General features: G+C 40.6%; 1 protein-coding gene across 2 annotated transcripts in view; it reads left to right on the top strand.

Moving 5' to 3' along the window:
• The window catches only part of CIT (citron rho-interacting serine/threonine kinase), a 104,717-nt gene that overhangs the window by 26,580 nt on the left and 52,542 nt on the right, over window positions 1-25,595 (top strand). For both annotated transcript variants that reach the window (XM_050923570.1, XM_050923569.1), the window contains 9 exons: window positions 5,412-5,517; window positions 6,373-6,516; window positions 8,023-8,142; window positions 11,604-11,774; window positions 12,049-12,102; window positions 12,623-12,676; window positions 14,163-14,303; window positions 14,688-14,813; window positions 19,282-19,377. In XM_050923570.1, the coding sequence (XP_050779527.1) occupies window positions 5,412-5,517; window positions 6,373-6,516; window positions 8,023-8,142; window positions 11,604-11,774; window positions 12,049-12,102; window positions 12,623-12,676; window positions 14,163-14,303; window positions 14,688-14,813; window positions 19,282-19,377 (1,012 nt within the window). The remainder of the gene's footprint in view (window positions 1-5,411; window positions 5,518-6,372; window positions 6,517-8,022; window positions 8,143-11,603; window positions 11,775-12,048; window positions 12,103-12,622; window positions 12,677-14,162; window positions 14,304-14,687; window positions 14,814-19,281; window positions 19,378-25,595) is intronic.

Raw genomic sequence — 25,595 nt, 5'->3', positions numbered from 1 at the left:
AAAGAGCTGGGCTTGTTTAGACTAGCAAAATGAAGGCTGAGAGGGGATATGTTTGCTCTCTGTAAATACATTTGGGAGGTAAATGCCAGGCAGGGAGTAGAGCTATTTAAGCCGAAGGACACAAGAACAAACGTGTATAAACCCACCATGGATAAATTTAGGCTGGCAATTTAGGAGAAAGTTTCTAAACATCATAGGAGAGATTCTGGCACACCTTTCCAATAGGAATAACTAGTTCATAAACTTATCATGCTCCATATTAGACTAGGATTATATGCAATAGTAGAGACTGGGTTTGATGACCCAGGAGATCCCTTCCAGTCCTATGTTCCAGTCAGAATCTAGTGGGCTGTAGCCAAACTGTCAAGAATCATGTTACTTTCACATTGCTGCCGCTGGTTGGCAAAACCTTGAGGAGCTACAGCGCAGATAGGCACTTGCATATTTCATGAGTAAGGAGGACTCCCAAAAAAGGATGGAATAGGGGGTAGTGCAGACCTCTCTTCATTCTCTTTTGCCCCAACTCTTACCCTCCTTAAGCCAGTAAGAGACTGGAGAAGTGTGAAGAGGACTGGTTCTTCAAATTTATCCGACACTTACTAGCTGGAGGTAAAGCTGATACAAAATGAGGAATTCTCATGTTTGGTGCAGGTAAGCATCTTCTAAGCATCTTCCCCCTCCCCAGCAACCGAGGTTGGGAGAGGGGCTGACCTTATCACCAGTATTTACCCCAGACTTCGCTGGTGAGGATTTCTTCCTCTTTTATTTTTCATATTGACCTCTCTGGCTGGTAAGTTTAATCTAACAGCTGGTAGGTTTCTGTTCCAGCCCTTGGAAAGGGAGAACAAGGTTTCAGTAATAATTTGCTGTTTCAGTTCATTGCATTCACATCTTAATGGTATCATTGTTTGGTTTTTTTGCTGTGTTTTAGGATGGAGGAGGCATTTGAGAGGGAACAGAAAATGGAAAGGCTGGAGGAGTGGAAGGGTAGAGATGGAAATGAAGTTAGAGAATAGAGCACGAGTAAGGATATGATTTGGTCACGGATTCCATGACTTTAATTGATTTCTCTGACTACTTCAGCTTCAGCCCTGTGCATGGCAGGACTTGGGCTTCTGTGATGTATTGTTTATCTCCTGTGTCCTGTCCATGAGTTTTACTAAAAATACCTGTGACACAATCTTAGCCTTAAGCATGAGGCATAGGAAGGGGGAGTATGGATATGTGCAGGGGCCAGGATTAGGACAGATGGTACCAGCAGCTATGAGAAGGAAGAGGCAAAGGTGAGTTTGAGGCTCATGAGATTGGGATAAAAAGATGAAGTAAGAAGATACAGTGCATGATAGAGGATGGGCTGTGAACTTGCCATTCCCTTTTGGTTAACCTCTAGCTTTTTCTGTAGCGATTGTTACTTGAAAAGATTAGGACGGGAGGAGCCCTCTGATATCCAGCACTTCTGCACCATTCCCTACAGTCCTTCTGGCAGAGGCTCTGGCTCTATCCATGAATTACTAGGTAATCAGCATTAAGCCAATTAATTTAAATGATAACTCAAGGAGGTAATTTTCCTCTTGAAAATAGATTAGCACAGCTAGTGTGGTTAGCGTTTCCTACTGTAGATTTGACCCAGACTTGAGCTTTTTTATATTCCTCTTCATTCTTGTGTTTTATTTACATAAGTCGATTCCCTTTGTTCTTGTTAATTTCTTCACACCTTAGAGGAAATTTCAGACACTGTTGTGCTGAGATAAGTGACTCTTAGTTTAATGCATTGGTTCCCAAACTTGTTCCGCTGCTTGTGCAGGGAAAGCCCCTGGCAGTCCAGGCTGGTTTGTTTACCTGCTGCATCCGCAGGTTCGGCTGATCGAGGCTCCCACTGGCCGCGGTTTGCTGCTCCAGGCCAATGGGAGCCGTTGGAAGCGGTGGCCAGTACATCTCTCAGCCTGGGCCACTTCTAGCAGTTCCTATTGGCCTGGGAATGTGGATGCGGCAAGTACACAAACCAGCCCGGCCCACCAGGGGCTTTCCCTGCACAAGTGATGGAACAAGTTTGGGAACCCCTGGTTTAATGGTTAATTTAATTAAATATTCTGAAATGGTACCAGTTGAGTGATATGTTTGCATGGTAGCTTTTGCTGTCAGATTGGATGTGTTTAACTTCTGAGATAACTCTGAGTGAGGGGGTATGTAACAATGACACTACAGCACACATCTCACATCTTGTCATAAAATCCTTTGGGAGTTTGGATCTCCGTGATTAGGCTTCTGTTAGATTTTAAGCATCCCATTTCTCTTGATTACTCTCTCTCTTCTTGAGACTTGAAAAAGTGGTCGAGGTACTTATGAAGCAGTCTTAGTAGAGTTTACATGAAAGGAGGAGTTAGCTGAAGTGGACATGCCGAGCTCTTATGTGTGCCTAATGCAAATCCAGTATATGGAGACCAGCTTGCTTTGGGGTTGAGATGTACTGATTTTCATTGTGATAAAAAATTGCCATTTTTAGCGCTCACATTTTTTTAAGGGATCTTTTTAATTTTCAATGGGAGAGAAGGATTGCAGTGTATTTTTTCCCAAACCCCACTCATCACACCTAAGAAACAGCTGTCTCTAGAGCCAGTTAATGACATTCCAAACTTTGGCTGGGGGATCATTTAAGAGTAGCAATACACCCCACTCCGTCACCCCACTCCATCCCACACTCCATTGCTGTGTGGTGTGCTTTCTCCCTGGGTCCCATACTGTTCTTCCCCATGTTGCAGTGCAGCTAGGTGGTTTAGTTGACTTTCCAGGCAAAATGTTTGAATTGCAAAATGATGTCTACAATATTATGAGCATGCTCCTTAAAAAAACAAAAAACGCACAGCAGGATGAAACAGGAACTTTTATAATGAACCAGTGGTGCAAGTGTCCTCTTTTCTATCAGAACTAGCTAGAATCTGCTGAGCAGTGCCTGTGGTATGAGCAGAAAACTAAAGGGCGATGATGAATGCTGTGGAACTATGATTATTTTTAAAAAATGGCTTTTGCTGAGATAAATTAGAGATCTCGAAAGTTAACATTTCAATATAAAAAACTTGTCAAAATTATCATTACACATTTGCAGTTATTTTTATATTTATAAGAATTACATTTTGAAGCAGATTTCTTTGCATCTTTTTTAGTTAATGTGATCTTTTAATTTTTATTTATAGGACTGTTTTTTCTCACCTATCCATTTTTAGCCTTGTTTGTATGCCTGTCTGTGATGGGATTTATTAAGTGTTTTTCTCTGATGCCTGCTTGTTCTCTGGAGGAGTCTAGTGATGTTTTGATATATTGACTTTTAAAAATGATAATCTGGAGGATAGGATTGATTAGACCAAGTTAACCAATTTGAGTGTTTAACCAGTGCATTCAATTTTAAGATTTATTCTTCTAATAAATCATCATTTATATCTTGTCATTTGATATGTGGGTTTCATTCTTCTAATAGGCTTGTTTCTTAGTTTTTTTAAAAAAAGATTTCATTATATTAGATATTTCTATGTAGGTTGGGAATTGTGGACTCTGCTATACTTACGTTAATATCAAGATTGCATTCCAAATGGCTTTAGGAGGTGGCACTCATTAAAATCTGTTGTTCCACACATGCTGCTGCAGCACAGTTTTATAAAATCCATTTCTTTTCATGTGTGTGACTAATACCCTCTGTGTATTTTTGGACTTGGGAGTACATTTTCTCAGAAAATGGTGGTGGTAAAATCAAACTTTCCTTGGTGTAAGAAGAGACAGTGCTGCTGTGTGTGGGTGTGTAGCTGTGTGCAAAGGGCTGCTCGAAGCTCATTTCTCTCCATGGGGATAACTGGCTGCATACCAAAGCTGTGGCCAGTAGAAGCCAGCAAGCAATGTGAGGGCAGACTGCATGTTCTTTTATTAGCACCTTCATTGTACTTTTAAAATCTCAACTTACAATGAGCTCTAGGCTTCTTCTGTTAAAACTGGTTTCCTTATTAACTACTTAACTACTAGTTGGAATCACATTTTGCTACAGGGAACTGTTTCTGTCGAATGTGATTTTGTTTTTTAATTTTTTTGTATAATTTGAGATCATATTTAAGCAAGTGATAGTTAAAACATCTGGTTTAAGAGTACAAAACCCTAACATACGCTCCAAATCACAAATAGTCACTTCTAATGCTTTTCTAGAATCAGTTTAAGCCATGGATTCTCAAATATTTTTTTGCTGGGACCCCCTTTGTAAATATTTCAGATTTTGATGACTGCCCCCCCAAAAAAGTGACACCCCCCTATGCCACCATTACTTCTGCACTGCTGCTGGCAGAGGCACTGCCTTCAGAGCTGGGTGCCTGACTCTGAAGGCAGTGCTGTCGCCAGGAGCAGTGCCGAAGTAAAAGTGACATGGTGTGGTATTGCCCCCTTTACTACTTCACTTCTGCTGGCGGCAGCAATGCCTTCAGAGCTGGGCGCCCAGCCAATAGCCACCACTTTCCGGCTGCCCAGCTCTGAAAGCAGTGCAGAAGTAAAGATGGCAATACCATGATCTCCCCTATAATAGGCTTGCAACTCCCTTTGGGGTTGAAGCCCCCAGTTTGAGAAGTGCTGGTTTAAACCAACATGAATAGTTAACTTTATGGGGGGTAAAGAGCCCAATCAGAAAGAGTGCTAAAAAAATGTAAATGTGTTCCTCAATTTCCTGCAGTCAAATTTCAATGAATGCTACAGTTAAGCAGATTTTTCTCAGGAGACACAGCTCAGTTTACTGAAACATTCCCAGTCCAGCTCTGCACACACCTTCTCTATTTCATCCACACGGACACGAAATGTGGCTAATCGTGTCCGTGTGGATGAAATAGAGAAGGTGTGTGCAGAGCTGGACTGGGAATGTTTCAGTAAAATCCTGGGATAGCAGAGAACAAGTTAACGAGCAGGTGCTTCAGCTCACTGTGCTTCAGAGTTTGGCACCTTTGAGTTTTCAGTTGCTTTTCTAGTACTGTCTGCTTTTGTTTTTGAAACCTGTTTAACAGTAACAAAATATAACAGGCAATGAATTTTCAGCAAATTATTTAACTTCTTGAGTGGTTAAAACCAATTTGACATTTGGCTTTGTAACACCTGCAGGGAGCATCTAGAAATGCGTTCCGTGTCACCTTATTTGATGTTATGAATTTAAAACTTACTGTGTAAATGAAAGTATTAATCCTGTAACTAGTAGAGGAACTGACATGGTGGTTACTAATGACACGCAATGTTGATTGACCTAACCTAGTAGCTATTACACTATAAAGTTTGCTTCATCTTTCCGCCTAGTTTAGCCCAGGATAATCACCCAATGATCTGAGCAAAGTTGTTTAAGTGAAGAGTTCTGTACTGTTTTGCCGATATTTATGTATTATTTGGCTTTGTTCTTCTAGGTCCGTTGTCCTGGGGTTGGACTCTCCAGCAAAGATCAGCTCCATGGAAAAGAAACTCCTTCTAAAGAGCAAAGAGCTGCAGGACACCCAGGACAAGTGTCACAAGGTATTTATTTATGTGAGTGGCCTCCCTCATTGCTCCAGGAATCTACAACCAGTGTATGCCAAGGGAACTGTCAGATGCTGCTGATCGTCCAGATCTGTGGTGGGCAAAGTTCTTTTCCTTCAGTGAAATGGCTTCCTGATCAGTACAGAAGAAGATGAATTTAGGCCATACCTTTGCTCTAGATATGTTAAACTTAACAAGAGGAGGCTCTGGATTTTAAACAGCCCTTTTCTCACCATGACACAGATGACTGCTTCTTCCAGCATTCAGCATTTACTTCTCATCGGTTGCAGAGTTGCTGCATTTCTGTTCTGAGTGATACAAAGTCTCTCTTCCTAGTCCTTCAGCTTCTACTTGTGTAACTGTTGTCATTTCATTGATTATGGTGAACATCTTTTAACAGTTGCTGTTTCTTAGTAAAGAGAACTCATTGGAGTCTATAAAAACTCAAGTGTTGTTAGAGACTTTTATGAGAGTGCAATTATTTGTCTCCCTGTCTTGTGCTGGATTTGACCATTTATTCTTGCAAGGAGATGGGGGAGACCCATCCTCTGGTCCAACATGGATTTGGGATAAAGCTAAAGTGACCCATCTCTGCAAAACCAGAGATGACTGAAGAATGACCGAATATGAACAAGCAGCTTGAATGAATGGGGTGACTTAGACTAACTACCTGTCCTTGTGAAGAACTGTGCATTCCCAGGAGCAGAGACAATGGTATTGGAATTTAAATAGCATTTGGAGAATTATAACTAGGAGTCTCTTAGAGACTGAAATTCATCACATGTGGTGCGTTGAAATTAGCAACTAATAGAGCTTTGGGAATGCTTTTTAACCTTTCAATGTTTGTTGCAGATGGAGCAGGAAATGACGCGATTGCACCGGAGGGTGTCAGAGGTGGAGGCTGTACTTAGCCAAAAGGAGGTGGAACTGAAAGCCTCTGAGACCCAGCGATCCCTCCTGGAGCAGGACCTGGCAACCTACATCACAGAATGCAGTGTGAGCCTTTATCCTAGTCCTTTTCCCTCTGGAGGTGCAATTTCTGATAGTCTTTAGCTTTCTGTTCCATGATGGTCTCAGTGGTGCATATACAGTAAAGAAAGAAGATAATGTGGAAGAGGAATGGTTGTCTATTGAAATCGGAGCAGTAAATTGTTTGAAGAGTATTGAAGGCCTGGTAGATACGGGTTTGTTCAAACTTTATTCCTTGGCCCATGTGCTTACAACATCATTCAGTAGTAATGGTAAAGGAGCTAAAACGGTTGTCGTGCTCACAGAAAACTACACTCTGGTTCTCTTCTTGTCCTAGTAGCAATACTGTACCGCTTTTGGGTTCTGAGCTTGATAGACTTCAGAATGAAAGCAAGGTGGGGCCTATTCAATACTTAAAGAAAAACCTCAAAGGACAACAACAAGTGTTTCAGTACATGGTGGTGTTGACTCAATAATGTGACATTCTGAGTTTGTACTGCTCCAGTTCCCCAGCAATGTGTCTGTGGCAAGTGCTGTTTTTCAGATGGGATATAAAAATGAGGCCCTTAAAGATATGTATTTAAGATTCTTTGTCATTTTTACAGTAGGGATGTCTGCCCTGTTGTCTTGGCAAAATTCCAATGAGGATGTTTACACTCTGCCTACTTAAATAGTGCTTATATTTTCAATTGGATTTGGTATTTTGCTGTCCTCCTTCCCCTCTCTCACCAAAACCTAAATCTCTGTCTATGTAGCATGCCAAGACAACACTCTATCAGTGACTGCTTTTCAGTGGAGTGTGAAGCATTTCCGATAGAGTGTAACTTCATTTATCTAAATAGAATGGAGAACATGAATTTATCTGGATAAATGGGAGGCTTTCAATGCAATAATGCACAGCAGGAGGTGCATCTGAAGCTGGGTTGAACCATCTGGATATACTATTTTGTGTCGTATAAACAACATTAAAAAGTTTTGGATCCTTCTGGATGAAAAATGATATCCTTGTTAAGTAGGTGACAGGAGCATTTGTCTAAGTTGAAGTTTGTAAGCAAAAGTTTTGCCCAAATCTTGAAACAATGGTGCTGCCTCTTTCTCTTTAAACTTTAAAAAAGAGTAAAGGACATAACTGAGTTCAACAGTGGGGAGAAAAATAGCAAGTCATGGTATAAATATAGCATCAGCTAAGTGCCAGTGCTAGAGATGTGAATAGATAGTGCTGAAGGATGGATAATTAATATCGCTAAGAAGTCTCACTCACTGGGTGTGTTCTTTGACTCCTCACATGGTCTACAAGAGTAGGGTTTGAACTAACATCTCTGTGCAATAGATGGTATTTTTTGATGTGTTGCTTTCCTCTGGCTGGAAAAATTGAAGTTCAGTAGCAGTGAATTTGCAAGTTTCTGTAATTGGTGTCTTAGTTTATGTTGTCTCACACTAATTGAGGAGAAGGTTTGTGTTCCTTTGACTGAGGATATTTCTTACAGAGTAGTGTGCAAAGGGTCTATGCATTGAACATTTTACTTTCTGCAGAGCTTAAAGCGAAGCCTGGAACAGGCACGGATGGAGGTGTCTCAGGAGGATGACAAGGCGCTACAACTTCTTCATGATATCAGAGAACAGAGCCGAAAACTGCAGGAGATCAAAGAACAGGTACAATTGCTTCTTGGAAGCAGAACAGCTGACAGTAGAACTCACTGCTTGTATTACTTGGTTCTGATGCCAGGAATTTATTTTATATTGGTGGGATGCCAAGGGTGTGTGTGTGTGTGTGAGGGGATGGGAAGCAGGAGGGAAGAGTTCCTTAAACAAAGTAACTAAGAACAAATTTGGACATGTATGTGTTTGCAAACATGTATGGTCTCCAACCTTTCTATATTATTTTGCAGTCCATCAAGCTGATCAAATGAAATCTTTGCCTAAAAACCAAAGTAGGAGAAAGTTGCAATATTTTGTGAAACTGACATGTTGGAAAAATCCATTTTAAGCAATCAAGTTACACAAGTTAACAAGGGTTAATATTGCTTTCACCTAAAGCTCATGAATCCTCACATGGGAATTCTGAATTGAGGGAGAACCACATTAACCCATATCTTGTTTTAATTTGCCCACTTTCAGTGTCTACTCAGCTTTGAATGTGGCTGTTTTTCAAAATACTCCTGTTGCTGAACTGTTTTTTCCAACTTAGCTTTTTTGCAGAGATGTTTGTTCAGATAATTTTTTTCCTTCAGAAAAGTGGTAGAAAAATCATTATTCTGTGAACTTTGTTTTACTGGAGGTGGAGAGAGAGCTTAAATGAAAAATACAGCAAATAGTGTTGGGTAATTTTAAGATTAAAAATAGTCTACCACACAGAACCCATTACATTCTATAGTGTAATGAAAACACATTAAATTGAGAAAAAGAAATTGAAATTTCTCTGGAGTTCAAACAATAGTTGGCAATCATCTACTGCTTTTCATCTTCAAAGCACTTTACAAATATTAACTGACTAATGTCTTTGTGTGTAAGACTCGTAGGCACAGAACCCTTGGTAATAGTTCTTGTCTGGAGAGTTATCTTATGCAAAGTTTAATGAAGTGCAGATAAAACCCTCAGGATGTGGCAGAACCATATATTCAGCTGAAGTATTCGTTTTGCTGGTTGTTTTGGAAAATGACAGTGTTCTAAGGCTAGCTACTTTGAGTGCTGTTGCTGCTTTAGTAGAGTTGTTTTAAATATTTGTTATATGTAGGATGTTTTTGGATGATGATTAGGTTGCAAAAATGTACAGACTTATTTGTCAGAGAGGAAAAATAAAAATGTTGTTAAAACTTGCATCCCAACATGATTTGAACTCGATATCTTTTAACATAGATTTTGGCTAAGATTCATGAGAATGTTAAGGTGCTCTTTAGGTCACCAGAGGAAATTGTGTCTAAGAACTTACTACAGGGTTCCTCTGAGTTATTGTAAGCTTAGGTGCTAGAATTCTGCATAAACATACAGTGTAGAATCTGTTCACTCATACTAGCTGGTCAGTCTTGGCAAATAAGAGAGCTTGGAGCATTTCTTTCAGGAAAAGGAAATTAGGGTCTGAGACAGAGGATGGAGATCCTGCTGGGAAAACCCTAAGAAAAGCTGTGTTTGGGGAGAATCCTGCTGAGGTGGTGGTACTTAAGTTACCAACAATGGCAAATCCCACAGAGAGAATAAAGTTCAAGTATTTGATATTTCAGGGTAATGCCATACATTCAACATCAATTTGGGTACAGTGTTTAAAGAGAGCATTATTATTTCTGACTTGGCTTCTAGACATTACTTGACTTAGTATATTTTTATATGACATTTTTTAATCTCTGGTTAGTTTTCACTTCAGCTTTTCTGAGTTCAGTTGCCCAGTGTTGGATGCCTTAGGTTAAAGTGGAAGTGTTGTGTGTTTGAGTTATGTGGCATTTTCTTCTGATCTTAGTATATGATGTGCTTAAAGAAACAGCCTGGATAGTATCAAGAAGCAAGAAAAACTGAAATTTTATTTTAACTACAAATTCATGAACTTTCTCAATGGCATGTGAGGCCTTGCTTATAATTCCTTTGTCAAGTGATCATTGCTCTAGAAATTGAGCATTCTTGGAAATGCTGATCCAAATTGTGATCTCTGAGCAGAACAAACTTCTTCTAAACATTCTATATCTTTCTTTGCGCAAATCCATTGATGTGAAAGGATATTTTGAGCTAATGCATGTTTGCATCACCTATGGTATAAAAGCTCCAGCCCCGTCCAGGGAGAAAATACTTGAACTGCAACAGTTGGACTTGGTGGGAGGATGGACCAGCTAGGTCCCCTGTTGGTATTATGAACCAGAGAGTCACTCTAAGGAAAAAGGCTGCTAGTGGCAACCTCCAGCCATATGTGGCAGGAAGTGTAGAAAGAAGAGAATTAACTGATAAATATGATTTTGAACACAGGAGAAAGTAAAAGTAGTGGGTGAATGGGCAAGGTTTGGCAGAGAGAAATGAATAATAGTGTGTGTGTATATGGACTCTAAGAAAATAACATGGAAAGCAAGATCTGTTATGTCCTTTCTCCCATTCCTTTGTGTTGTGTACTTGCTTAGCATACTCCTGGTGCACATGCTCCCCACCCACCAGATAGATATAAAATCAAGCTCTTTAGGAAAGGGACAATGTTTGTTTTCTTGTAATCACTTGTATATTTAAAGGATTATACAAATGCTTATTATATAATAACAATCAACACTTAGATTCCTCTACTGAAGATTTCATTGGTCACCCCAGGATCTATGTACACCACTTCTCACCTTGGATGCTTGCCCTAATTGGAACAATTAGTTCAAATGTTCTTTCTGTTCTTTGATTTTTAGGCATTGCACTTTTCCAGAATTTTTATTCCAAATCCTTTATTGTAGTTTAATGGAGGAGTGAACTACAAAGAATAATAGCCTTTGAGGAGGAAAATGTGACTCCTAGAGGGTTATCCTCCAAAGATAGCATTTGATATTAGACTACTGCTACTCCCATGAAGAATGATAGAGGACTTTTACTTTAGGTTTAATATTTTTCTTTCCTGAGCTATCAAAAGAAACCAATAAACTGATGGTTGGAGGCCACAACACTTTTTTTTTTTTTCTTCTTTTCATCCACCCTGACCACCCAGGTTTGTAGTAAATCTCATGTTATCAGTCTGAATAACTTTGAGAGAATATATCTGGGTGTTTGACAGAGGCACAAAACTCAGAAGCATATGTCTATATAGACCACTAACCTTCAGCGAGAGAAATAACATGTAAGTACTTTACTATTTGTTTAAAAAACCATGGATGTGTTTCTGCAGTGGAATCCCCTCAAAATAGATTTTTTTTGGTTACATTTTGTATCTTCTCTGAGGTAGTGGCTTGGAAATGACATATTGGCTCTGTCATGAAAAACACAAGCCAGAAAGGAATGGATACTGTATTCTGCCTGGCTCTCACCCTTTTATTTCATGTTTTTGTCCTCTCTTTACATACTTTGTCTGCTTTCTGCCTAGTCCATATAGGTACTATCATTTTGTTTGCCACTCTTTGTCTTTCCTCTGTGCTTTCCAAAATGTAATGTCCCTTTTCCTCCCACAGGAGTATCAAGCCCAGGTAGAAGAGATGAGGTTGATGATGAATCAGTTAGAAGAGGATCTTATTTCAGCTCGTAGACGTAGTGATCTCTATGAATCGGAGTTGAGAGAGTCACGATTGGCAGCTGAAGAATTCAAACGTAAAGCTACTGAATGTCACAACAAACTACAGAAGGTAGTGAAGGCTCCCTGGGAAAGGTGTTGTTACACTCCTAGTTTCTAGTGTGTGTTGGCTGGGATTTATAAATGAGTTGCATTCAAGTCCTTGGAAACTTGGTACAGGATGTATGGTTGGAAGCCATTTTGTATTACCAGTATGGTTGGAACAATTTCATTTATTCCCTGTAAAGCTGTTTACATTTAAACTGCCTGAGGTTATGATTCTGGGTGAAGTCCAAGATCCTAAAACTTTTCTTCAGAGTTACACCTTGTATATTTTTAAATTACAGGCTAAAGACCATGGGAAAACTGAAGTAGGAGAGCTGTATTCCAAACTGGAGAAGGTATGCTTCCTTAGTGTCAGTAGAGTTTACTGCCCAAGCATATTATCACTATCAGAAACCCAGAACATCCATGGATAGTCAGTGGCATGAACAGACGTCCATCTTCTTTCTCTGTGGGACTGACTGTTCTGTTTGTTTTGATTTAAAGCTGGGCTTGGTCAGGCTGTTGTCAACTGAACTTATAGAGTAGGTATGCCAAGACAAAGCTATTATGAACAATCTGTGCCGGAGATGAGTTAAAAGAGAAACCCTGTATGTATCATTATGAATGAAGAATGGCACATGGAAAATATGATTATTCTGAAAAATAAATTTATTTAGTTCTGCATGCTGTTGCAAAGTGATTGATTTATTTAGTGACAAATATTGCAAATGGTCTAGAGGAAATCAGGAGCAGGAATGCATTGGATCATCTGGCAGGTTGGAATTATAGGGAGAAACAAAGGTCCTGGGAAGACTAAAATAAATAAATCACAAGTATGGTGGACATTCATTTTTTCTCCCTTGCATTTAACTGTAGATCAATACAGAGCAGCAGACCAAAATCCAGGAGCTGCAGGACAAGCTGGCAAAGGTAAAGTCAGGGGTGGGGTTAGTGATTTTTTCATAAGGCTTTCCAGCAAAACCCTAATGCAGGGGAGATATGCACTGTTTCATAGTCAAAAATAGAATTAGTCACAGCAAGAGGGGATGTCAGAGGGAGAAAGTGGGGGTGGGAGCCGGTATCTGAAATCAGAATTCTCCATATGCTTTCTGCTCTTGAAATGTGTCAACAGTGTTTATTTTTACAAATGAAGCTGAGTCACAACAGGAATAGTGCGCAGAAATTCTAATTTAAAAGACCAGCATGGGCGTACAGCATCTAACATACTATCTTAACCTTTTATTTCTGGAGACCTGGGTTCATGTCTTGCTAGTTCAGCAATGAAATGTATTTAGGTCTTGGCTTACTCTCCCAGCATACTTTAGTATTAATCATAAAATCACTTCTCAATTAGCAATTTCTACTCTGTTGATAGGTCAAACAGTAGAATGCAGGGGACTGGACTAGATGACCCATCGAGGTCCCTTCCAGTCCTATGAGTCTATGATAAGAGTTCATGACAGAATTAGGATACATTAGCATCTGGAGGAAATATACACAGTACCTACCTTGCTGTAATCAGTGCTATCAGTCTCACTTTAATGGGCACTGAAATTCCAGTGCACCCAAAAGGCCTATATATGAGAAAACACTATACCAGCTAATACATTGCTAATGGTGGTTCTTTTTGGGTAGAGGAGAGAGCTAGCCGCTTCATATCTGTCTGGGAGCATCTGAAACCCCTTCCCACAACTGGTCTGCTGGCCTTTTTGGCTTTCCAGAAATGGGGCTTCTTTAAGGATAATAAATCTGTAGTGTGAACATTGAGGTCAAAACAGTATGAGGATGTCATTTTCATCTCAGTCCTTCCAGCAGGCCACCAGTTTTCACTATTACTGTCTCATTCGTTTCAAGAAATGATGTGGCTCAATACAATGTTCTCTCAGCACTTGAGCAGAAATATATCTACGAATCTTGTCTCAAGGGATTAGGCTGAGTTTGTGGACTAGGCTTGAGCTCCAGTGCAAGTAGAGCAGTAGAAGCTACTGGTAGAACAAGACAGACCTGTAATTCTCCTTCCCTCGTGCTCTTTCCAACATTTGCAACAGCTGAAGTGAAGTTTGGAGCAGAAGTTTGAACTTGGATTCATAGAGTTTAAGGGCAGAAGGGACTACCATATCATCTAGTCTGACCGCCATCACAGGCCACTAAGCACCAATCAGCCGTCCTAACACCAGACATCAACCAGAATTAGAACAAAGTATTACAGCCCTCAGGAGACTAAATGAAATATTCCTTCACATGGTTGGATGTTGTGCTAATTCTAGGCTGCCAGACCAGGCTTTTATAAATGTTTTATTCAGAATGCTGAACATCTGAGGTTGCCATCATACTGTACATGCATCTGTTACCATGAAGACTTTGTGTGTGTGTGACTTTGTACTAACATTTACTATTTTTTTTCCTCTTGGTTTAGGCTGTGAAAGCCAGCTCTGAGGCAACTGAACTTCTTCAGAATATCCGTCAGGCAAAGGAGAGAGCAGAGAAAGAGTTGGAGAAATTGCAGAATCGGGAAGACTCTAATGAAGGCATGAAAAAGAAACTGCTTGAAGCAGAGGTGAGCAGAGAATTTCTGGCTACACTGGACTAGTCAATAGGATGTAACTGGGCTTAGAAGCCCCTACTTGTAGAACACTAAATAGCCAGGATCCCTGTAACAGCTTGTCAGAGGAGAGAGATTAGAAAATAGCAGTTGACTATTCATTCTTTTATAAATGTATTTCTCTGAAGAATACTTACTGGGAAGCTTTTTGGTGTTGTTTTCCATCTGGATTCAACATGAACATGTGACTAGGTTAAGTCTTTGGGAGTGGGGACGATTTTGGATGTAGAAGAGAACCACATATTGGTGGCTTCAGCTGACTTTTCCTAGTGCCTGCTCACTGCTGTTTGATAATCAAAACTTGTTTAGCTTAAATGGCAGTTCATAATTGCTCTGCAGGAACGGCGCCATTCTCTGGAGAATCAAGTGAAGAGATTAGAGACTGTGGAACGCAGAGAAAACCGACTAAAGGAAGATATTCAAACCAAATCTCAGCAGATACAACAGATGGCAGACAAAATTTTGGTGAGCAGGGATGAAAATGAAATAAAGGGAAAGAGTATGCCACAGTGGAGTGGGAAGAGAAGACACAGAACTACATAAAATCGGGTGGGGGTTGTTGAATAAGGGAACTGGATGTTGTATAAATTTAATGTTGGAAATAACTTCAGTGCACAAATTCTGCTGTCTGCAGTGTTAGTTATAAACTAACTCCTAGGCATCTATGATCTCTTACCAAATGACTTTTAAGAAGTCCCAGTTGCCTCAATTGTATTAACTCACTAGTATGCAATTCATTTCCTACTGTCTATTTCAAATGCATAACTTTCTTAATGGTCATTGCTGGGTTGTGTAACAGTGACATCTTTAGTATTTAACTTTGAAATCCCTTGCAATTTAATCTGACTTCTAATCTATCCCAAATGCTTACCTTTTGCAGAAGAACAAAATTAATCATCAAACTGTTTTTCTCTTAAGATATTTGTCAGAGATCCATTCTCACCCACGTACTTTCCCCACTATAGTTGGAAATTTCTTGTTTTTCTTGTTGTTAGATCTGTTAAGTCTTTTTGGTTAATTTAGTCTAAAGGGAACCAAACAGAGGGTACTGCTGGTACTTATACCTCCCTGGGGGAAGAAGCCATTGTCTTGTGATGAGGTAGATGAATAAATGTGTGATTCTCTGATGAGTTCTCTTCTACAAATACCCATTCAAACAGTGGGTTTCCGTCTGTACCATAGGCTGTAGGATCTAGACCTGTCAGTCACAGGGAAGTGATTTATTGTGCCCTCGGGAGCACTCCTCGCCCTCAATGAGACTGCTTCCAGAGACAAAATATATGTTACATATATCTTTCTTGGTAGTTGAGTTTATCAACTATCTATCTTTCATTAAATTACCTTTCTACAGTGCCTGAAGGAGACCCAAAAGATATATTGAAAATTAAAAATGATCCCCTACCAAAGGAAGGGTGTAATGGCAAACCTGACTCATTTTTTAAGAAGAGAGATCAGGATAGTACATATTTAGCTTCCCCTTAATAGCTAGGTTCATCATTCCAGCAGTAAGTTTATAACAGCAGCGCTACTCTGAAGGAGGGCTAATTAAAAATGTGGTGCTGAAGGAAAAAGGTCACATATTTGGCATTGTTTGTTGCTTTTAGCTTGAATGGAGGTCAGATGAGACTGTAATCTAGAAAAGTGATAGATATGGATTCTCTGCACCTCCCCCACTCTCTCTTGGGGTTACTACCAGGAAAACTAACATGTTAAACACCCTTGAACAGGTGGTCATAGTCCTGACTGCAGGAGAACTGGAGACATACGCTGTGTGAAGGCCCAATGGGAATGTATAAATAGCCTTAACGGAAGTTGATAGGTGATCTATAATTGTTCTGAGAAATAGCTTCATAAATGGATTTCAAAGTCAGAACCCTTGAGGCACCATAAAGGTGGTAGAATAAGGCCCTTGGCATTGTTCTGTCTTTCAGCATCAGGGCATAAGTGAAAGACCACTGCTTGCTGGGGTACAAAGCCAGCTTTGTATTCAGAGACCATGTAACACATCAAGACTTGTTGCATAAGTCTCTTGTGTGTATTTGGGCATTTTTGTTTGAGTTTTATTATTCTCCATAAAAAATGGAAGGGAATGCAGAAATATAATTTCACTGTTCAATGGGCCTTGTTTTGGATCTGCAGTTTTCTCCATGTTTACATAGAATGTTGGATCATAATGCCCTTATATAACATATAAAGCTCAGTGGTTTGAGCATTGGCTTGCTAAACCCAGGGTTGTTAGTTCAACCTTGAGGGGGCCATTTAGGGAACTAGGGTAAAAATCTGTCTGGGGATGGGTTCTGCTTTGAGCAGGGGGTTGGACTAGATGACCTCCTGAGGTCCCTACCAACCCTGATGTTCTGTGTTCAAAAGCAACTAAGACAAGCAGGTCTGGAGTTTCAGGGGTCTCTTCCTTAAGTCCTGCCAGTTCTGACTTGGAGAGTTATCTGTCTTTGGAGGGCAAAATAGAAAATGAAGTTGGTTTTTGCTGATTGCAGTTAGAAGGTTTCTTTTTATGGTGTCTAGAGTTTTTGCTCTACAGTTTGGTGAGATCTGGACTTCTTTGAGGAAGTGTTTTGTTTTTTTTCTTTAACCATAAATGCTTTATGTTTCTCCTGGTGACAAGACAACTAGCAGAAGACCTGAATCTGAGGATAGGTCAGATGTGAACTGTTGTTCTGTTGGCATGTTCCTGTAGCGGAGAGGGACCTTTTCTGTGATTTTTTTTGCTACAGTGGCAGAGTATATAGGGTGGTGGGCTGAGTCAGATATACATACTTCTGTCTGAAGACTCTCTTACTCGCATGAGGCAGCTGGTATTGGGCATTTTTTACAGGGACTCTGATGAACTGTTCTTTGGAGTGATGGGGAGAAGAGGATGGGTGGAGATGTAGGAACAGGTATGGCCTCTGTTTCTTCTAGTTTTGAGGGAAGAGAGAAATGGAGCCAGGTGATGAGCCTTCAGAAGAAATGGATGATGGCTTTCTCTGAAGGAATGAACTCTTCTGGTTGTACTTGATAAGCCCTGCTGGCCTGTCTGTAGATGAAGAGAGCCACAGGAAGAAAATGCCAAGTTCTGAATCATAAAAAATAAGGGCAACTTATTCTTTGCTGCTTGGGAGTAGAGATGGCTGTTCTCAGTGGCGATGATGAATAAAAGACGGGTTGGGTGGGGGGAGCTGAATATGAACTGCTGGAGAAGATTATCTGAAATAAGAGACTACATTTCTATACCAACACTGCAGAGTTCCACTTCAGGAGCTGGCAGAGCTTCTACTCTAGCATCTGCACGTGCGTGGTGGTAACTCTGAAGCTGCTGCTGACCTGGTTCTGTGATTCACTATTTGGACCTATACTGTGTGGGCCTGTGTGAAAGCTTAATTGGCTTCTCGGCACTAGAAGACATTTTCCAACTGAAGAAAACAATAATGCCCCTTCCAGGGTGCCAAATTTTGCAGGCTCCTTCTAGATGACGACTTTTTGGCATGCTTTCATTTTTGTAGCCCGTGTGGTAGAGGGTTGATGCTGTGACTGGATCAAAGGAACTTTTGTGTACTCCCAAGATGGTTTCCTGAGATAAGAGATAAGAGAAAGGAAGATCAGGGGATAGAAAATGCTTGTGTGTCAACTAGAGAAATGTCAGGGAATCAATCCACTTTCCAGGGTTAGTCAGGTCTGGATCTGCCTCCTGTGCTGCAGAAACTGCTGGAATGGCAAACCTGGCCATGAAGGAGAATAATGTTCTCTGAAGTCTCAACTACTGAGAGCCTCAAGAAAGGAGACTCTCTAGCTCTACCTTAAAGACCAACTTCATGAACAAAAATGCCTCCCTCTACCAAACTGGCTTACCTGTGAGACACAGGGCATTTAACTTATTCAAGGCTGTATTTTGTGTGACTTATGTTCCTTCACCCTTGTGAGCCACTGAGGATAAAAATATTTTTTTGCATCTAATATATAACTTATAAAACACTTTTCATCTTCAAAGCAATTTATAAATATCCATCCTGGCAACAACCATGTAGGGAGGACAGAAAGGATTATCCTCACTCTACAAATGGAGAATCTGAAGCATAGAAATTAAGGCACCACTGCACTGAGAACTACACTGATGCAGAGGTTTACCTGCATGATCCTCAGTGCAGAATCAAGGTGTAAGTGGATGGATCACTTGATGATTACCTGTTTGTTCATTCTCTTTGGGGCACTGGCGTTGGCCATTGTCGGAAGACAGGATATTGGCCTTAGATGGACCTTTGGTTTGACCCAGTATGGCTGTTCTTATGTTCTAAGTGATATGCCCAAGGCTAGAGAGAGAGGGAGGGACATTATAAAAAATGAGACTAAACTCTCAGGAATTCCCTGTCCTCTATTCAAATCACTCTACCACATGTCTTTCCCTTATTAGATATCCATCCATATATTTGAAACCTTCACCAGCCAATCTGATGCAAAGTAATTTAAAGTTAACTTCAAGATGGTTTGGGGTTTTTTTGTCTATGGTTTCAGAATCCCACACACATCTATGAACTGTTCATAACTGCTCATTATCACAAACCATTCTGGCTCCATTTTGGGGAATGCCTTAATTTTTTTTGAAAGCAGATTGTAATGGGTAGTACTGGCTCAGGAGGCAACTCTTGGTGGAGGGTGGAATCTACTTCTTTTTTTAAACATCTCTTTACCCTTTTTATTATACTACCTAACACTAAAATAGGATAACTGATATATCAATCTGCCTATAAGGTTTAATGCTGGTGATATGTACTTACATAATGGTATCTCATGCAGCTGAGATCCAAGGCCTCATAGATTTATATTAGAAAGCCTTAAAACCAGAGGGAATGAGTGTTTTGTACATGTACTGTATATGTGTTTATAAATTCTGTGTATTATATTTCTATGTATGTCTGACATAAATCTTTGCTGTGTTCAGGAGCTGGAGGAAAAGCATCGTGAGGCTCAGCTGTCAGCACAGCATCTGGAATTGCAGCTGAAACAGAAAGAACAGTTCTATGATGAAAAAATCAAAGTAAATATCCCTTTTCGTTACCTTCATACTCTTTTATAGGTGCATTGGCCTCTGGATTATCCCCAAACAGCTGCTTTTGGATTCTGATCCCTTGTCCTCTGCGTCCTTCTTCATTTCTTCTGAGAGTTGAATGAAAACTAACTAAATCTGCCTTTCTAACCTGGGCCCATCATGCTCTCACCTTTTATGTGAGGCTGCATTATCCACATAGGCTTTGTGAGAGCTATATGAATCTAACTGTTAACAGACCATTCCTTTAGAACAGGTAATTCTTATTCAATGCTTGTGGGAAATCAGTCTTTCAAAAAGGCTTTTAATTCTTCCTGATGATCTTGCTTTGATCTGAAGAGCGTTAACACTAGCTTTAAAGCTTTAAATTTAGTAAACACAAAAGCGCTTTTGAAATTCCACCTCCTTGGAGCTGTAACATCTGCCAGTGAGTCCAGGGATCCACCCACTCTAAATTTTTTCTCTTCTCTAGGATATTTTAAGAATTGTAACAAACAGTTGAAAACATGATTATAGACACCACCTAAAATTAGGGAAACCATAGAGAGAGAGACAGGATTATGTAGTCGACTTCAGAATTTATCTAAAAAACCTACAGTTTGTCATTCAGCAAAAGTATTCTTTAAGGATCTTCATGCCTTCCAAGTGTGATCTTTTCCCACTCTTTGTCATTGATTTATTACATTTATATAGCACTATAAATTTACACAGCATTTACAAATGTAAAGGCGTGTTCACTGGCCCAAAGAGCTTAGTCTGAATAAGATTAGACTTCAAACAACTGTCCAGGAGAGAGAGACTATGATGATGATGTTAAGAGAGGAGGAATTTCTTGAAAGAAAATACTGAGTAGTGGAGGGTGCATGGCAAATTGGAACAAGCATACTTTTCAAGGCAGGAAGCCAAGAGTTGGATGTTAGAAAGGAGACCAAAGAAGTGATTAGGTGAAAAGATTGAAAAGAGTGTAAAGAATAAGAGGGAGCAGTAGAGGGAAATGAGAGCCAGGGTATAAATGGGGCAAGATTATGTGGGCTTTGGTAAATGAGATGAGGTGACAGTGAAGGGATTTAGGAGGTGGGAAGCATGTATTTGGAACAGAAATAATAGTAATGGGAGGAAAAGCTATAATGAGAACCTGGATTTGGGAGAGGAAGAGCGAGAAAGGTTGAAGATTATGAGCATGGGAGGCACTAAAGATAGTGGAGTTAACAGTGGAGCTAGTGAATAGAGTAAGATTAGGAAGGAAGATGTAGGGAAGTGACTAGACAGAGAAACAAATTCAGTTTTGGAGAGGGGGAGAGTGAGTTTGAAATGGTGGCTCATCCAAGAAGAGATGTCTGAGGGTACGTCTACACTACGGGATTATTCCGATTTTACATAAACCAGTTTTGTAAAACAGATTGTATAAAGTCGAGTGCACGCGGCCACACTAAGCAGATTAATTCGGCAGTGTGCGTCCATGGTCCGAGGCTAGCGTCGATTTCCGGAGCGTTGCACTGTGGGTAGCTATTCTGTAGCTATCCCATAGTTCCCGCAGTCTCCCCCGCCCCTTGGAATTCTGGGTTGAGATCCCAGTGGCTGATGAGGCAAAAATCATTGTCGTGGGTGGTTCTGGGTAAATGTCGTCACTCATTCCTTCCTCCGGGAAAACAACAGCAGACAATCATTTCGCACCCTTTTTCCCTGGATTGCCCTGGCAGACGCCATAGCACGGCAACCATGGAGCCCGTTCAGCTTTTTTTTTTTTTTTTACAGTCACCGTATGTGTACTGGATGCCGCTAACAGAGGCGTTACTGCAGCGCTACACAGCAGCATTTGTTTGCGTTTGCATGATAGCAGAGACGGTTATCAGTCGTTCTGTACCGTCTGCTGCCATTGTAAAATGGCAGTAAGATGACGGTTATCTGTCGTTCTGTACTGTCTGCTGCTATCATGAGTGCCACTGGCTGACGTCAGCCGGGGGCGCAAAGGCAAAACTGGGAATGACTCCCCGAGTCAATCCCTCCTTTATGGTTTCTAAAAATAGTCAGTCATGCCTAGAATATAGGGCAAGTGTACTAGAGAAGCAGTGTATCAGAGAGCAGAGCTGCTCCGTGTCAGATCCCGCAGAAATGATGAGCTACATGCCATTCACTGGGAGGTGCCTCTGCAACAACCCCACCCATTGCTTCCCTCCTCCCCCAACTTTCCTTGGCTACCGTGGCAGTGTTCCCCCCATTTGTGTCATGAAGTTATAAAGAATGCAGGAATAAGAAACAGTGACTTGTTACTGAGATAAAATGAGGGGGAGGCAGCCTCCCGGTGCTATGACAGTCCAGGTAGGACATTAAGCGGTGCGGAGGAGAGGAGCCCAGCATCCCTCTGCTATGATAGTCCAGGTGGTACAGAATCTTTTCTTTACACAGGAAAGGGAGGGGGCTGATGGAGCTCAGCCCCCAGTTGCTATAATGAGCACGGTTACCAGCCGTTCTGTACCATCTACTGGGAATGACCAGGAATCTTCCTATTTTTACCCAGGTGCCCCCGGCCAGCCTCACCTGAGGCCAGCCAGGAGCACTCACGGGCTGATGGTGACGACGGATAGCAGTCATATTGTACCGTCTGCCACCAGGGAGGGGAGAGGAGCGGATACTGCTCTTCACTGCTGCAGCATCGCGTCTACCACCAGCACTCAGTAGACATAGGGTGACATATAAAAAAGTCAAGGAACGATTTCTTTCCCTTTTCTTTCACGTGGTGGGGGGAGGGAGTAAATTGACGAGCTATACCCTGAATCACGCTGGACAGTGTGTTTGAACCTACAGGCACTGGGAGCTCAGCCAAGAATGCAAATAGTTTTCGGAGACTGCTGTGGACTGTGGGATAGCTGGAGTCCTCAGTACCCCCTCCCTTCTTCCATGAGTGTCCATTTGATTCTTTGGCTTTCCGTTACGCTTGTCACGCAGCACTGTGTAGCCTGGAGATTTTTTTCAAATGCTTTGGCATTTCGTCTTCTGTAACGGAGCTGTGATAGAACAGATTTGTCTCCCCATACAGCGATCAGATCCAGTATCTCCTGTATGGTCCATGCTGGAGCTCTTTTTGGATTTGGGACTGCATCGCCACCCGTGCTGATCAGAGCTCCACACTAGGCAAACAGGAAATGTAATTCAAAATTTCGCGGGGCTTTTCCTGTTTACCTGGCCACCACATCTGAGTTCGGATTGCTGTCCAGAGCAGTCACAGTGGTGCACTGTGGGATAACGCCCGGAAGCCAATACCGTCGATTTGCGGCCACACTAACCCTAATCCGATATGGTAATACCGATTTTAGTGCTACTCCTCTCGTCGGGGAGGAGTACAGAAACCGATTTAAAGAGCCCATTATATCGATATAAAGGGCCTCGTAGTTTGAACGGGTGCGGCGTTAAATCGGTTTAACGCTGCTAAAATCGGTTTAAACTCGTAGTGTAGACCAGGCCTGAGAAACATTGCAGTTGTGACAGAACAGAAGAATTAGATGGAATCAAAATGTCAGTTGTCTCTTTGAGTCCAACCATCGCTACAACAGTAGTCCATCAAGTCCAGTCCTCCTAATCCTTTCATGGCTAGGTTACTGATTTGAATTCAGATCTGTCGTCACTGAAACGTATAGTATTATGAAAGCTCTTATGTACTTCTTATGTATTTATTTTAGGGCTGTTAAGCTATTAAAAAAATTAAATGCTATTAAAAAAAAATCGCGATTAATCGCACTGTTAAACAATAATGGAGTATGATTTATCTAAATATTTTTGGATGTTTTCTACATTTTCAAATATATTGATTTCAATTACAATACAGAATACAAAGTGTACAGTGCTCGCTTTATATTTATTTTTAATTACAAATATTTGCACTGTAAAAAAACAGAAGAAATAGCATTTTTCAATTCATCTAATACAAGTTCTGTAGTGCAATCTCTTTATCATGAAAGTTGAAATTAAAAATATGGAATTATGTAAAAAAATGCTTTAAAAAATAAAACAATGTAAAACTTTAGAACTGACAAGTTCACTCAGTCCTACTTCAGCAAATTGCTCAAACAAACAAGTTTGGTTACAGTTTTCAGGAGATAATACTGCCCACTTCTTGTTTACAGTGTCACCTGAAAGTGAGAACTGGCGTTCGCATGGCACTATTGTAGTCGGCATTGCAAGATATTTACCTGCCAGATGCGCTAAAGATTCATATGTCCCTTCATCTTCAACCACTGTTCTAGAGAACATTCGTCCATGGTCGTGATGGGTTCTGCTCGATAATGATCGAAAGCAGAGCGGATAGACGCATGTTCGTTTCCATCATCTGAGTCAGATGCCACCAGCAGAAGGTTGATTTTCTTTTTTGGTGGTTTGGGTTCTGTAATTTCTGCATCGGAGTGTTGCTCTTTTAAGACTTCTGAAAGTATACTCCACGCCTCATCCCTCTCAAATTTTGGATGGCACTTCAGGTTCTTAAACCTTGGGTCGAGTGCTGTAGCTATTTTTAGAAATCTCACATTGGTTCCCTCTTTGTGTTTTATCAAATCTGCTGTGGAAGTATTCTTTAAATGAACATGTGCTGGGTCATCATCCGAGATTGCTATAACATTAAATATATGGCAGAATGTGGGTAAAACAGAATAGGAGACATAGTTCTCTCCCAAGGAGTTCAGTCACAAATTCAGTTAATGCATTATTTTTGTAATGAACCTCATCAGCATGGAAACGTCCTCTGGAATGGTGGCTGAAGCATGAAGGGGCATATGAATGTTTATCATATCTGGCATGTAAATACCTTGCAAACCCAGCTATAAAAATGCTATGCGAACGCCTGTTCTCACTTTCAGGTAACATTGTAAATAAGAAGCAGGTATCATTATCTCCCATAAATGTAAACAACCTTGGTTGAATAAGAAGTAAGATTGAGTGGACTTGTGGGCTCTAAAGTTTTACATTGTTTTGTTTTTGAGTGCAGTTATGTAACAAAAAATCTACATTTGTAAGTTACACTTTCACAATAAGAGATGGCACTACAGTACTTGTATGAAGTGAATTGAAAAATACTATTTCTTTTGTTATTTTTACAGTGCAAATATTTGTAATAAAAATAATATAAAGTGAATACTGTACACTTTGTATTATGGGTTGTAATAGAAATCAATATATTTGAAAATGTTGAAAAACATCCAAATATATTTAATAAATTTGAATTGGTATTCTGTTCTTTAACAGTGCGATTAATCACAATTAATTTTTTTAATTGTGATTAATTTTTTTGAGTTAATCGCATGAGTTAACTGCGATTAATGGACAGCTCTAATTAATTTTTTTAATTTCAATTTATTTAAAATCCAAAGCTGTGGATATATATGCAGAGTATTAATTTAAAAAAAAAATAAATCTATGCAACAGCCAAAAGGAGTTGTTTCAGTTCACTTTCTGGTGAACAAGTGTTGGTATCTCTCAAGTTGCCACCTTACTTGGTGCTCTTGTTATATGTCTCAGCAGAGAGGCAAAGGGTTAAAATAGTCATGGAGGCTAAATTACTCTCTCATACCTACATGTGATTCTTACCAGTGCCGGCTCCAGCTTTTTTGCCGCCCCAAGTAGCGAAGAGGGGAAAAAAAAACCAAAAAAACAACAATCGGCTGCACTTCGGTGGCTGGTCCTTCCCTCCGAGAGAGACTGAGGGACCCACCGCTGAATTGCTGCTGAAGACCTGGACGTGCCACCCCTTTCCATTGGCCGCCCCAAGCACCTGCTTCCTGCGCTAGTGCCTGGACCTGGCCCTGGTTCTTACAGGTCAATGTTGAGGCACATCAGTGAGGTAATGAAAAGGAGCTTACATTGCCACTTTTCTGCACCATACTTCCTCTGTGAATAGAGGAATTAATTTTCCATGTATGTCTTCCATGGGCACAAATTATGAAAGACTGTTTAAAAAACAATAACAGCCCGTAGTCTTTCCAATAACTCCTTTTACTCATTAAACTCAACCTTTTCAGATAGCTGAGTAGTCCCCTCAAAGTTTGCTGTCCCAGGAATTTCCTGCCATCCCATCTAGTTTTCCTTGGAAGGTGGTCAAGCCCCTTTGTTGATTGTAACCCTTCCCTGGTGACTTTCTTTTTGTCTGCCCTTTGACTAATGAAACAGGTTCAAGGACAGAACAAGGAGTAATGGTCTCAAGTTGCAGTGGGGGAGGTTTAGGT

This window comes from Gopherus flavomarginatus, chromosome 15, assembly GCF_025201925.1.
Source record: "Gopherus flavomarginatus isolate rGopFla2 chromosome 15, rGopFla2.mat.asm, whole genome shotgun sequence".
Taxonomy (NCBI): domain Eukaryota; kingdom Metazoa; phylum Chordata; order Testudines; family Testudinidae; genus Gopherus; species Gopherus flavomarginatus.
This window is presented reverse-complemented; position numbering and strand designations above follow the sequence as displayed.